Source organism: Athene cunicularia (assembly GCF_003259725.1).
Source record: "Athene cunicularia isolate RWA chromosome 4 unlocalized genomic scaffold, athCun1 chr4_part1, whole genome shotgun sequence".
NCBI lineage: Eukaryota > Metazoa > Chordata > Aves > Strigiformes > Strigidae > Athene > Athene cunicularia.
The window spans coordinates 9,005,695-9,020,988 of NW_020799098.1; the positions used below are offsets into that span (position 1 = coordinate 9,005,695).

A 15,294-nucleotide genomic window follows, 5' to 3' on the forward strand; every position below is an offset into this window, starting at 1 on the left:
CCCCCCTCCCTTTTCTGGAGAGGAAGCTTGAAAACCTGAGACTGCAGGGACGCTTTGCTGGAAATCCTGCTTCAAATATCAGGAATTAAGTAACCTAAATCCAGCTGTATTTCGGGGGGGAAGAGAGAAAGTACGTACTTGGGGAAAAAAGTAGCCCTTTGCCAATGGAAAAACACTTAACTGGGAGTAGAACGTGGGATGTAATTACATTGAAATCCTAAGGATTCACTGTGTTGACTGAAGATGTGCCTTCTTACTCAGCTACATTTAGAGACAGAAACACTAAACCATTTTCACCACATACTGGAAAGAAATTAATTTCACCAATGATACAAAAATTAGAAAATTTTACTTATAATCATACTTTGGCTGTCTAGAACTCCAGCACTTTCTACTATGCAGACAACTACTATGTTAAAAAAAAAGTTACTGACTGCATAAACAGCATACATAATGAAGTAGTTTCTAACATATTCTGAGTTTAATCTGCTTTCATTAGGTGCTGAAACATTCACCACCTTGCAGATCCCATCCCTATGGCAGTATGCATGAACAGTTATTGCAGGATAAAACACATAGATAATATGTATAATTATTTATAACAAAATTTTAAAGGATAGAGTTTTGAAATTCTACCTGTAGACTGTACAGGTAATCCTTTAAAATGTAAACATGAATTTATTTGGCCATACAATCTTAAAAGCCCTAGAATAAATAAATATATACTGGAGATTAATTCCTGATTGAAGTATCAATGGAAAATGTGTAGCATGAGTACTTTAACTGGCTTCCCGTTCTTTCCAAGACAGAGTAAAGAGCAGGCTTGCAGGACATTAATTTTGTTCATGTTATTTATTGCTATTAACAAAAGCAAATTCTTGTAAAAAGATGTTAGTTCTATGTTTACAGTTCCATCTGCACCACGAGTAAGAAGGTTTATTAAGATACTGAGAACCAAGTGAGAATTACCTGTCTCAATTTTTCCTTTGCTTTTCCATAGGGAATATAAAATATATATATAATAGCGAGCCTGTGTGCAGTGTGGAAAGGTCTGTTCAAGACAATGAAAAGGTCATGTAAGAATGTGGTTTATGAAGCAGTAAACTGAAAGGTAGTAAGATCCAGGAAGAAATTCTTGATCAGCAATGGTATGCAGTTAGACGATTGTCTGTTCACACAAATGCTCACATACACAGATAAAGGAGTTGGTCTGCCTGGTAACATGGCTAAATGAGGACTACATTTAAAAAAAAATAAATTATCTTATAGTGCAAATGTGTGTATCACTGTAAATTGATCTCCAAGGCAAGCATGGACCTCATGACGGATACATGTGCAGTCTGTGTGCGTAATTATGTAACCCCAATACAACAGTCTCTTTGAAACTCCCAGTAAACAAAAACCTCAGTGCAGGGGAAAGCAGGGGTGCTGATTCAAGGATGACTCTTCCCTTCAAATCACAGTTGAAGAAATATTCCAAAGTAAGGTGTTAAGTGGGCAGAGAGCTATGAAGAGTGCTTTTCAAGAATATAAACTCTTTGGTCCTTACCTGTTTTGCAGAAAGGAAGAAAGGCTCATGCCACAACTCTGACCAAGCTCTGACCAACTTTAATAACAGTATTTGCCTTTCCAAGTCTCCTCCAACTGGGAGGAATATAGTTTTTACCTATTTGCTAATTCCTCCAAGGAATGTGGTTTGACCTACTTCTGTTCCAGGCTATTCTGTGTTAGGTTTTGTGGTGTGTCATTAGGACTGGTCATGCCACACCACAAGACTGACTGGAACTTTTTTGTCCTAAAAATCCCTAGCACAAAGCACATACAAATTGCTTCAGCACTGTGGAATGGAAGGTCAGCATGTAGGCACACTCACGTTTATAACATACTTTCATATGTAGTCACATGTCAAGTACAATATCCACATAAAAGAGGTTCAGAATAGAAGATATTTTGCATTTGGGATTGCTTGTGCCACAGTAAAGTGAAAAATGAACGTACCAGAATAATTTAAAACTGGACCTAAGAAACACTACAGAGGTAGAAACACTCTGCCTTTACCATCAGGACCAAGTTAGATTTAGACAAAAATGATTTTCAGAAAATGACTAATGACCATCTGTTTCTTACTTTAAAATACATCTTATTGTTAGAGATCATAGCCAGAAAATTAGTACTGTAGAGGAAGTCAAATACTGTAAGAACAGAAACATCACAATTATTTCAGATAAACAGGAAAAGAGACAGCTTTTCTTGTAACAAGGTATCTCAAACAGCAGCAATTGCATCTATGCAAATATTGAAGATACTCATGATTTTTAAAAACAGAAACTACAGAAAATAAACCCGAATTTTTATCTACAGAGTTCAGCTTGCTTCTTCTCCAAATTATTCTTTCAAATAAATTATTTTTTAGTTCAATAAGGAATACCTTTCCTACTTGGCTTATCTAACATGTATAATTTGGCTCAAAATTCTCAGCTGATACCAGATGTGTAGGAAGCATTTCATTAATATCAGACTACACTCACATCTGGAACGTTTAACTGCTGATATGTACAGAATCAAGCATCGCTGCAGAATACAAATAGCCATACTAAGAAGCTAGAGACAAGTCCTCATTTTCTCAACTACTTGGTTGAAGGGAACCCTGCATCACGCAAGAAATTAGGTTAAGAAGAGATAAGACCAAAATAAGCATGGAACTCCCCTTGCAAAATACTTATCATATAAACAATGCTGACGTGTTTATTTTTCAGACTGTAAAAACGTTGCAAAGATAACATATCTGAAGGTGAGTATCAAGATGATGTTATGTCAAAGCTGGATTCCAAACAGTAAACCTGCTTATACATGATAAAGGAATAGATAGCCTTTGGCAGATACAATTAATTAGCTTTTTACCTAACTTGGCTAGCATTTATCTAGCAATTATAAAACTACTCTCCATTTGTCACGTTAGAAAAGTAGCAAGACTCAACACTTTAAACACGTATTTCTAGAACAGTTACTGGTCTCAAGGTTTGACTGTAAAATTAGTCAAATCTGTAAAAGCAAGCAAAACCCAATAAAGTAATTGTACATAATGTCATCTTTTACCTGTAAAAAATATCTTCACAGCTTTTAAGTGCTAAAAGATACTTGTGAGCCAGATTAAGCAGTAGTATCCATGCATAATGGAAAACAGGGCAGGAACAAGGTTAATGCTGACAGTTTCAGAAGTGGCCAGCCATTGTAGGTAACCATCTGTGATACTGTAGGCTTTGTGTTGTATTGTTGGTCATTGACACTCATCCAAAAACAGTAAAAGCAGCAAAGGCTAAAACTGAACAAAGTCAATTGATACAAAGTTGGTCCAAATTTAGATATTTTACATTTGTGCTCAAAAAAATAGTCAACAGCGGTAGAAATCTATGACCACTCATAGATGTTTCCTTCCAAATTTGTCTGGAAGTCTTTGTTTCATTAAACCTGAATTCTGCTCTGAACTGAATGCAGAATGTATGAGATTCTCTGAAAGAATTTCTCATTATTCACAAACCCTCAGAATATCTTAAGTATGCATTAAATATACAGCAGTGGAAGATTAAAAAAAAATGTAAAAGCTCACTATATCCCACATAATGAATACAAAGAAATCAACTTAATTATCATGTTTTCAATAGAATAACAGAAAGCTTTTTAAAAAGTGGTTTGGTTTTGTTTCTTTGTCTTTAGAAATCTTCTATCAAAAGCAGTAGGTGGTCACTACTTGCAAAGGAGAAAACCCAACACACCTACTCTACTATATATGACGCAATTATGGCACCAAATTTAAAAGGAAAGTAAGACCACCCTCTAAGTCTATGAATTCAGGCAATGTTTTTGATTACAACTATTTTTCAGGTATAACTCTCAGGAGATTGTCAGTGGTGCCTTTAAACTCGGAGGGTTCAAGTTCCAGCAAGACAAACTCATCCCAGCTAAGTCTAAGAACACAGAAGTTCAATGAACAACACTACAAACGTTTACTAGAAAAGCGTTAACACGTAATTCAGTGACCATCCTTACACCATTAGTACTACACAAATACCTGTGACATCAGTGATTCCTATTCACTTTAGAAATCTCCAAACTACACAAGCATAGACAGAAGTAGGACACAACTATTTGCAACAAAACAGGTAACACCGTCCTGCTGTAGTGTGGATTCAAAGCTTGTGAATCCACTTCACAGTGAATTAAAAATCCATGCATTAAATGGTACCATTCTGATGCAGGTGTTTACCCACTTGGCAAAACAGCAGGGATGCATCTTGAGACAAAAGTTGCTCTTACAGTAGCAGGTGAGACCCTCTTCTGTAACAGGGAAATGCGAAAACTTTGCAAAAGGTTTTCTATAATTTCATACATTCCTACTGACATAGAAGGCCACTGCAATTATAAACTATGCTGAAAGTTTTTACAAAGTGACAGTAGTCCAATTCTTAAATTATGAATTATAGTTCATTTAAAAAAATTGATGAGAGACTGCCCACAAATTATAAAACAGTGTGGTTCATTGGACTCAAATGACATTAAATTGGCCTTATTGAATCTCTCACGTCCATTACTTAAAATGTCACACATACCTGTATAGCTATATCATGTACATGAATATCCCTATATATACACACACATTATACTTTGAATATTCTAGTTCTTACAATATTTCTCAAAAAATATTATCATGAGCTCCTGGCTTTAAGTTTTGTTCATACAGAGTTTAGCCAATGGCCACCTTATGCTCTGTGTACAGTATCAATAACATACACTTTTTATCCAACCTACAATATTTAAGGTTTTCTTTCCCATTTTAATTTTTTCATATTTTAAGTAAATAAAAATGTCTAAAACAACTTCAGTAACGGGTACATTCATCCCACTGGTATTTGTGTAGGCTGTAACTGGAAATCCCACCACTACCTGTAAACCTGTTTTTCCCAAGTTGTTACTCTTACTTTTATACTTCATAAGGCTGTAGTCAACTCTGAGTTCCAATTTGAAAAAAAAAAAAAAAAGAAGAAATAACTGCTCAAAAAGCCATCTAAAACTTCAGACAATAGTTAGGAAAAGAGAAAGGTTGTATATATGAGGAATGACAAAAGGAAAGTGATAGGGATTTGGTAAGAGAAGTATGTCTCCACGGCAGTAAAAAAAAAAAAAGTCACTACCTCCCATTCTGCTTTTTGTATACTTCTGGCATTTCTTTTTGGATAATTTCACAAGAAACACAATAAACAACAGGTTAAAACCCTTTGGTTTCTAACATGTAATAGTTCTGATACAGTTCAGAGGAAAATGGTGAGATTAGTGGTTTCTTGCTGTTATTTTATATCAAGGGGGTGGCTATACACTCTAAAATAGAGTCATTTAAACCAAATCCAGAATATGTCTTATTATTTCAGTAATAGCATATAGTTATTTAACTAAGGACTATATTTTAAGGAATGACCCCAGAAGCTACATTTAAAGCAGACTAAGAAAAGTGGTTTGTTAATTCAGAACTTTATTTCTTGACTTTTTAATCCTAATATTTTAAGTCAAGAGGGTTTTTAAATGCAGTCTCTTAGGTATTTTCTCCCTATTTTAAGAGAAAATGCTACACAGGGGAAAAAAAAACCCCAAGCCCTGAAGTGTTCACAAAGCTTCAGAACTTTGTCTTAAGAAACAAATAATACAACTGCATGCAAATCCCTCTACCAGGCTAGGCGCCACACCAGGAATGGACTTGAGTAGCATTATCACATGTATTAGTGATGCCCAGCGCCATACATGGCAGGACATATGCTAAAAGCCCCATCTGCTGTCAGTCTTCTGAATTCCACAGTAAATTATTTTTTATACACTGCAAGATTTGCAGTAGTCCCTTCTTAGATTCTTTTGCTCCAGTAGAGGTGGTCAATCTGAGGTCAGCTGATTGAAGTAATTTGGCTAAGGGGATTAGCCATGTGTCCTAAATGATACTTTCCATCAGGAAAAATTCCTGAGCATTGAACTCTACTGAATTTGAAATCAACAGCAACAACTTCTGCTCTGCACCCTGGCAGCTTCTGCAGCTGCCTACTCGGTTAAAAGAACATCTTGAATCCTTCCTCAGCTCTTCAAACCTCAAACTGCAGAGCACTCTCACTGTACTTACCATGTTGGACTTTGCAAAACACACAGCTGTAGAAGCAGCATCTTGCTAAAGAGATCCACCATAAGAAACTAGACAACTGGTTTATTCAAACTCATTAACACTCTGGCCCTAGTTTTCAGAAGAATGCAAAGATACTGGTATTTCAGATGAGAGTTAAATTAAACAACATTGCCAGAGCAATGTTTATCAACTTTAACAGTACTCTCTCACAAATACCTTTTTTGGTCATCATAAATAAAACTTCTGTAAGAGTTCATATGAACAAATAGAGCATTATCAACAAGACTACTTTTTAACCACCAAACTGGATGCCAAATCCTTGCAAGTACTTCATTTACTGTTTTTCTTAAAACCCAAACCAAAAGGGATAAATCTTGCAAGATACAAGTATTGTAAAAGTCAACAAAAGTCAGAACTGATAATATAAATTAGAATATTGCTTAGATTCTACTAAGATTTTCTCAACTCCACCATGACTTTTTTATCCTAACACTTCCTTGTAATCAAACATTCATTTAAAGCTCTCAAACGTTCACTCACAGTGCAAAAGGACAAATAGTATGAGATTAGAGCACAGAAATACTTAAACTTCAAAAATAATCCTGAACTGGAAGAACTGAAAGTGAAAAACAGAAATTGTATAGCATTTATGAGGAAAAGGTATGTAGTACCAGCTCTGGTATCTGATACAGGGATAGAAATGCATCAGTCCCAGCTTCTACACCTTTATCCAGAACTTGACACAGAACAAAGAGAACCTGGATACAAATACTTCAAAGGGTAAAGAGTTTAATTTAATTTCATATAGCTCTTCAGCCATGTCCTCCAGAATATGCAAGCAACTACTGGTGTAGTAAAAAGTGAATTAATTTAGCATCCAATTCCAGCAGATACTCTCTTGAGCTGCAACTCCTGTGTGGCAGAAAAAGATGGAGAAGCAGCACTGAAAAACATTTTCCAGCAAGAGGAAATCTAAGGGATAAGGAAAGTTATTAGCACAGCATTTTCATATCACCTCGATCAATTCCCTCAAAAAATAATACAGAAGAAAGCATCCTAGGGTCTAGGAGAATCCCACAGGAATGCCATATCCAGCTGTGGGAGCCAAAGCTAATTAAAGTATTAGGTGGAGTCTTAAAATTTTAATTAGAATAGAAAGTTTTCTCTTCATTTTTCACCTTCAAGTATGAGGAAATTGTCTCTTTTTTCCTTCAACTGTGGTTTTACGACATATCTTGGTTTTAGGCATTGCGAAAGCTCTGCAAAAACTGAGGTTACTATAGTGATTTTAGTTAATTACACATAATCTCAAAACTCCCAAACATGCTATTCTAAGGGTTCTTCTGGGGGGAAAAAAAAACAATCTGTAAAATAAAATCTAATTTCTGAAAGCTAGTAATTTTTGTTCTATTAGTAGCATAGGGAACACCAAGTGACATTCAGCAACAGATTTTTACACATCATTAAAATGAACATGATTGTAAATGTGTTCAAATTACTATAAGTGAAAATTACAAGTGAACTATGTAGAAACAAGAACACAAACCTATTATTAACACTTTTGTCAGTCTCCAGGCAGATGATATGCCACCTGGAATACAGCTCCCAAATGGCAAATTTTGGTGTGTCTATCAATTTTGCTAGAACAGACTTATTTCCTCTGTCACTGATGCTAGTCAGCTTGAAATACTGCCCTATTTCTTGATTTACACAGAGAAACATACTTTATATTTATTTTACTTCCACCATATTGGATATTTTAACACTGCTAAAACATCAAGTTTACCATTTTAACAGGGAAAGATCAAAAAACTTCAAACAACTGAATTTTCACCTTCCAACTGTAATAAGCGCTTGTTAACAAGTAGTTCACACAAGCTTCCTGAGCTATTCCTTGAGAAAATAAAATCTGCATCAGTTACTTGTTACTGAAGACAAAGATATGCATATAATATACCAAAAAATACCTTCTGGAATTTCCTAAAAGGGAACACTATAGCAGAGAAAATGCTGCACCGTTTGGAGATCAGATTTTTGTGTCTTGCAGGGTGAAGAACAAGAGAGGCATGAAACATATCAAGAATAATCCTGGTGGTGAAAAACTAGAGACATCTGCTTCATTCACGTACGTCTCTCTCACTAAAATCATAAGCAAAAGATGACAGACCTCATCAATGATGACTTTGTTTTCTGGTACTGCTCTGTGGTTATTGGGGCAAGTTATTTAGCAAGAAAGCAGGAAGACTGTACACAGCAGCCTGTTTACGACTGTACTAATAAGCATATTAATTTCCCTCACACTGCATGAGTGACAAAGCTATACAAACCAGCACAGACTTACAGTGCCTAAAACATACACAGACAGTTTGCAGTTCAACATCATTAGGCAGGAACAGCATCCATTCTAGAAGTCATTCTGATTTGCTCAGTGTATAAATCCCTTTCTCTTCCCACAACTCTTCTCACTGGGCTCTTAATTTCTGTGATTCCAGCACAGTACATGTAAAGCCATTACCACCAGCCTTTTTCTGGTTATGAGCAGTTTTTCCATAAAGAATTCTACAGAAAAAAAGGGGAAAGAAAATCTACAGTAATGCATTGCTCAAAACAGAAATGCCAGTACCAAACATTAACGCAGAACTAATCTGTCATTTTATGATACATGGCTTAAATATAACCTGTCCAAGTTAACAATGGTAAAACTGCCAGACAGGAGAATGGGAGACACAGCTGATCAGGTAGACTGTGACAAATCAGTTAAAGCACATTGTTAAGGTATTTGTTGTCCTCCACCCTATCATCTACAGGATCCCCAGAGTAGGTGTGATCTCTTTATTAAAAATGTAGCTTTGATAGCACAGCTCTGGACCATGAGATGAAAGAACTGAATTCTCTTAGTATTCACATTCACAGTCCTGGTGAATGACCAAGTTATTATTCTTCCCTACTCCTCTTTGAGGCACTGAGTTCTGCCGATGAAAAAGCACAGTATAAAAATCTGGTTTTGTAAGAAACTGTCCACCCACCAGAACGTCACTTGGCCTGCAAGACGGGCAAGAAACTGGTTCATTGGTCACACTCAGTGCTGATCACTGGATTTTACTCAGGCTGGCAGCCTGTCACAAGTGAGGTCCTCCAGGGATTGATACTGGGCCTCACGCTATTCAACATCATCACAAACTATCTTGATAATGGGATTGAGAGCACCACCAAGTTTGCTGATGACACCACACTGGGTGGTGAGGTGGATGCATCTGAAGGCAAAGCCTTCTTACAGAGAGACCGGGACAGGCTGGAAGAGTGAGCTGACAAGAATAGTATGGAGTTTAACAACAAGTGCAAGGTCCTGCAGCTGGGATGACAAAGAGCCCGGTACAGGCTGGGGTCTGTGTGGCTGGGGAGCTGCCGTGACGAAAGGGACCCGGGGACCTGGTGGACAGCAAGGAACAGGAGTCGGCAGCAACAGGCCACTGCAGCAATGAAGGCAAATCGAGTCCTGGGCTGCATCCACAGGGGCATCACTAGCAAAGAGAGAGACATGATCATCCCAATGTACCAAGCGCTTGTCAGGCCATACCTGGAGTACTACTGTGTGCAGTTCTGGTCTCCACAAATTTGGGAAAGACACAGACTGGACAGGGTCCAAAGGAGGACCATGAAGATGACTGAGAACCTGTCCTACAAGGAGAGACTGAAGGAGTTAGGACGGACCTCATCACAGTATTCTGATATGTAGAGTGACTATGAAGAGGACAAAGGCGCTCTCTTCACAAGGAGCCACAGGGAGAGGACAAGTTACACGAGGAGAGGTTTTATCTTGATATAAGAAATAAATTTTTTACACTGAGGAAAAAAAAAAAATCAATCGCTGGTACAACCTCCCCAGGGATGTGATAAGATTCCCCATCACTGGAGGTTTTCAAACTGCAACTGTATAGGGTGCTAGAAAATTTAGGCTCCCCTTCCCATGACAGGTTGGACCAAATGATCTTTTGAGGTCCCTTCCAACCTATGACTGCTCTGACTGCTAAGGTAGCTTCCAACTGTCTCCTACAGAACACTGTTTCTGAAGCAGGTAATCAAAATTTCATCTCATTTATATACTAAGATAACCTTCCCTGCCTTATTTCACAAATGTGTTTATGCTAACAGGGATATACTCTAAATGTGTAATAAAGTATGCAATATCCTTCAGCTATATCCAGCAAGCCAATGACCTTGGGCTCTGCTCACATGTATGCGAATACAGATACAGCTATATAAAATGTCCCACTAATTGCTGGCAGAGTCTTGCTGTTTTGGCATAGACTTGAGTCACAATACACTGCAGACACCTCCTTTTGCAGACTGTAAATAACAAACTTCACCACCCATTTAATAAATGGCTAAAATTGCTGAAAAATATACCACAAAACACCAATATTTAAGCCATAATGACATATCTAAAAAAAAGTGAGTGCTGACCAGGGAAGGCATCTACTGTATCATTAAGGTTAGTTTTAAAACTTATTATTAATATGTAAAGTTATCATTTATTGGCTTATCATAACATTTAAATGAAGAAGTTGAATTTACCATGTACTCTAGGGAGACAAACACTTGAATACATGTTCATCAGCACTTTTTCCTCCCATGCCCTGTCTTACACCAAAAACTCCAATGAAGCTTGAAATCATCTAATTATAAATACCATGTTCTTCTGTTGTCTGGCTTGCCCGCGTCATTCCGAAAACACCACTTTTCTTCCATATTCTAGCTCCAGTCTTTCAAAGAACTTAGGTTCATGCCTGGCTTTAAGCATATCAAGTCATCTCATTCTGTAAGCTTATGAATAGCCTTCACTTAGGTTTCCACTCAATGGCTATATCAGGATTTTGCTCAATAATTCAAGTGCATGTTGAAAGCTGACAAAGTCCTGCAGTTTAGATTTTTAAAACTACTGACTTTAGTACTTCCAACACTGAAATGGATAAGATTCCAGCACTGTATTTTATCAGGTGCCTATTTACAATTCACTAAGTTATAGTTATATTAAAAATTGTTCTAAAAATTACATATATGAAAAGAAACCATTAAAAAGAAAAAATTGGATGCATTGTTTCCTGGAGCTAATATAAATAATGGACCGACTGCCACTTCCCTGCTGTAGTTAAACATCTCATTTTCACTCAAGTCAACAGCATTATTCCACAGTCACATCGATCTAACAAAAAACTCCTGCATGCTCTTGCGAGTCTGCATAAAACAGTTTCTCAGAAACCTTCTGAAATACATGGAATATCTTTATTCTTTGCCGAGAAAGCTGACTACTGATATGGACATCTCAAGTCTGGATACTGCTTAAGGAACGTTTTGCAAAAAAACATTTTCTGAACTGGGCTGAACATTCAACTTCTTGACCATCAGACCTGAGACTCGAAGGAGGAACCTTCTACACACATCAGGTACCAATGAAATAATAAACCTTTCCTTAACAAAAATCATGAGAAGCATTTCTGTACCTTTTTATTTCAATTTGTGCTCTAGAAACCTTGAACAAGGTTTTAAAATGTTTTTCAAATTACTGCATGAGCACAGTCAGTAATCAAAGCATGCAATCACAGTTCTCATTTAAGACTGAAAAATCTTTGGCCCAGATGGATTTCAACAAATTACACGCTTAACCGAGGTTTCCGCTTTTCTCCACTGACTAAACAGGAAACCTTCAGCAACAAGACTTCTAATTTAGGTATATCAGTTTGGTGCCTAAAATTAGGTGGGATGAATATAGCTCAAAAAATTACACAGCACTGGTTGATGATGCAAAAAGTCTAAGCCAGTAAATCACAGGCTGATTTGAAGCAGCCTCCTTTAACAGGTCCCAAATGGTTCCTACAGTGCTAACAGCTTTTTCCTCCCAATAAAAACCACAATGGCAAACAATGACCCATAGGTTGAACCCATAGGTGTTCTGGGACCCAAGGAGTGGGAATTTTATCCCCGATATGTCATTTGAAAACAATAAATGTATAACCATATAGAATTCCATATATACAATACTTTGTTTCAAATCCAATCAGTCTACACTATTTAATACACTAGTAGTTCAGTTCAACACACTCTGCTACTCTGGCTAAGTTGGTTCTGCTACCAGACCCAAATTGTTTGAAAGCACTTGGGTATTTCCAAAACATGCCATGATCTGACAACACAACTGTGAGCCTCAGTATTGATTATTTAACAGCACAAAGGAATTGTTTATGATTCCCAGGAGGTTGAAGGGCCAAATAACTGCATTTCAAGAACTCTGCATTTAGCTAATTATTTTTCAGATAAAATTGCTAATGTTACATTTAAATTTCTAATTGTTGTTAAATGCAAACAGCAAGAAATTAAGGACATTAAACCAGCACATTTCAGAGGAAAAAATAAAAAAAATCAATTTAGGTATTATTTTGGATATGTACATGACATCAGGGAGAACTTTGTAATTTCAGAAAAGCACATTTTGTAGAAGTTGTCTTTGCAAGGAACATGCTTGTTGTAGTAAACAAATGATACAAACCAAGACAAGTTCTTTAATAGCTAAATAACACTCAACAGGGGAGCCCCTTAAAAATAATATATAATACCAATAGATGTACTGAATATTACATTTCTATGCACACATATCTAGGAGCATACTACTGTGAAGCAATCAGACTCCTGAGCTATTTTTTTTTCTGAAGTCATTGAAAGGAGTTTAAACTTTTTTTAAACTAAGTATGTAAAAAGAGGAAGTGCGTATCAGTGTAGTCAAGTGGGCACTTAGCTTTTTATTTTTTTTAAATTGGATCATAAACTACAACAGCTACATCTCTAGTAATATCAATCAGATACAGAAAAATCGGCAACTTATATTTCTTGCAGACACCCAAGGACGATATAATGCTGCAGTTCAGTGGACAAGACCACAAATGCATATGTACAATTATTGCCTTATAAATCAAACAACAAGTAAAACAAAATTTGAAAAAAAGGGAAAAAGAGAGATCTAATTTACCTAACCATCGATACAGTGGCAACTACAATACTAACATACAAAGGCAGTCCAGTAAGGCCTTGAAAAGATGAGATGCACCTAAGGAATACTGATTCTCACTGCTCCAGTTAACCCTGAAGAATAACTGAGGTTATTTCTATTGTCCACTCAGACAGCCCTGTGTGAAATACCCTTTGATGTATATAGTATTTAGAAGAGGGCAACTTTTGCATGCAGGTAAATTGGGTTTTTTTGGAAGAACAGTCAAAATGAAATGTATTTCAAAATTAAAACAACAAGAAACAGTTTTAGTTGCATTTCTCCGCCCTTATTTTAAAAATATTAAGCTCTAAAAAAAAAAAAAAAAAAAAAAAAAATCGAGCCTGAAAATGGATGCATCCTATAAGAAATAAAGTTATTATGTGTACTATTTCCTCTATCACTATTAGAAAATAAATTTTACCCCCTTTCTCTACCCCCAAATCTAGACAAAATATGGAATTCCCAAAGTTCAAATGAAGTGATGGGTAGAGATAAGCAGATGAAAATGGGAGGACAAGAAGCAGTGGAAGATGATCTACCTTGACTGAAATAGTGGTGTTTCAATCTGCCTGTACCAGACTAAAAATGTTACTGCATACAAAGTATGCAATACATCACATACATGTACGTTATGAAAATGCCAAAGAAAGCAAAATCCCTCATCTGTCTGCTTTAGTTACTTTCTTCTGCCTTAAACTTCATTCCTCTATTATTCTCATTAAGTGCTCTGAACAAAACTAACTGAAGTTAAAACTCTCATGCAGTTTCAGAATATGAGAATACAAACTAGTATTCTTACCGGTTTTGGCCAACAACACTGTGGAAGTTGTTATCAAGTGGAACTGTCCCCTCATCTTACTTAGTGAAACAAAGTGGAAAAAACATGTTTTCTAGAAAGCCAAGACCTAGCTAAGACAAACATTAGGTACTTTTCAAGGTAAAACCTGAAATCTCTCAAGAAATGCTAAATGGACAAATAAAAGGGAGATGACGGACATACATAATTCATTGCTGTATGGATTAAAACTTTTCTGTAAATAGTTGCCTTTCAATTGCCACAGCACTGAAGAAAACTGCTAGGGGAAAAAAAAGCACCTGCTGTTCAAAAGGAAAAATACTCTCAGAAGTGTTGCTGTCACTTGATTATTAATTCAATTAAAGTTTTTAACCAAGCATAACCCAACACCGTTTGTCAAATCTGACTGTGAAGTGATGTTATTACCTCAGAGCGTATATGCTGGAGAGACTACATGTAGTGACAGAAACACTCTCATAGTCACTGCTGGAGATGGAGCTGAGGGGGGAATCACATAAGCCATCCTGAGAACTGAAAAAACATATGGAAACAAAATGAACTGCTGAAGCGAACAAAGGTAAAAAAAACAGAGCACTGTGATTAACTCATGGCTTGTCATGGATTATACAGAAATAAGAGTAAACTGGCAGTTGTAACTTTCTGGTCTTTGGAAAATGATACAAACCTATTCTGTTTTCTTCCCAAAAAGGACAGACAATTTTGCAAAGTCAGCAGGCACACATATTATAAAAAACTTCAATTTAATTCATGCTATACAGTTAAACCATTCAGGAAAGAACCAAGGATCTTACGTTTTCATAGGGTATAGGCTATGGAATAGCATGCCTACGCTTCCATGCGTCACTGAACATCATAACATACATAACAAAACTGAGAGTTCATAAAGTCACTGCATGTTTAAGGCCAAAACATCCTAAACACGGGGCTTCAAAAACTTCTGAAATACTGTGTCAAGGTTGATCTATGTTTCCTTCCAACCGGAAAGAAAAAAGTCTGTGAGAAAGCAGAAAGCTGCCTCTTCAGAGAAGGACATGAAAATAATACACCTACCCCTAAATTTGGTCAGTCCCCATAAACTGCCATATATGTACTTCAATTTTTGTGCTGGAAGGACCAGTCCCATGGTAAACCACTAACACTTCATTGTAGGAAATCCACTAGCTTCTGAGTAAAATGATATGAATAATTTAAATGAACGGTACACAACTTTTCGCTGATGTCCCTGGGCTAATGAAAAGCTTTTAAATGGTATGTAATTTTAGATCTTGCATCATGTTA

The 15,294-nt window shown here is 36.6% G+C and overlaps 1 protein-coding gene across 3 annotated transcripts in view; it reads right to left on the reverse strand.

Moving 5' to 3' along the window:
- The window catches only part of ZFYVE28 (zinc finger FYVE-type containing 28), a 110,343-nt gene that overhangs the window by 17,836 nt on the left and 77,213 nt on the right, over nt 1-15,294 (reverse strand). For 2 of the 3 annotated variants that reach the window (XM_026847146.1, XM_026847144.1), the window contains exon 9: nt 14,422-14,526. The exons of the other annotated variant lie outside the window; for it this stretch is intronic. In XM_026847146.1, the coding sequence (XP_026702947.1) occupies nt 14,422-14,526 (105 nt within the window). The remainder of the gene's footprint in view (nt 1-14,421; nt 14,527-15,294) is intronic. 3 annotated transcript variants of the gene reach the window in all.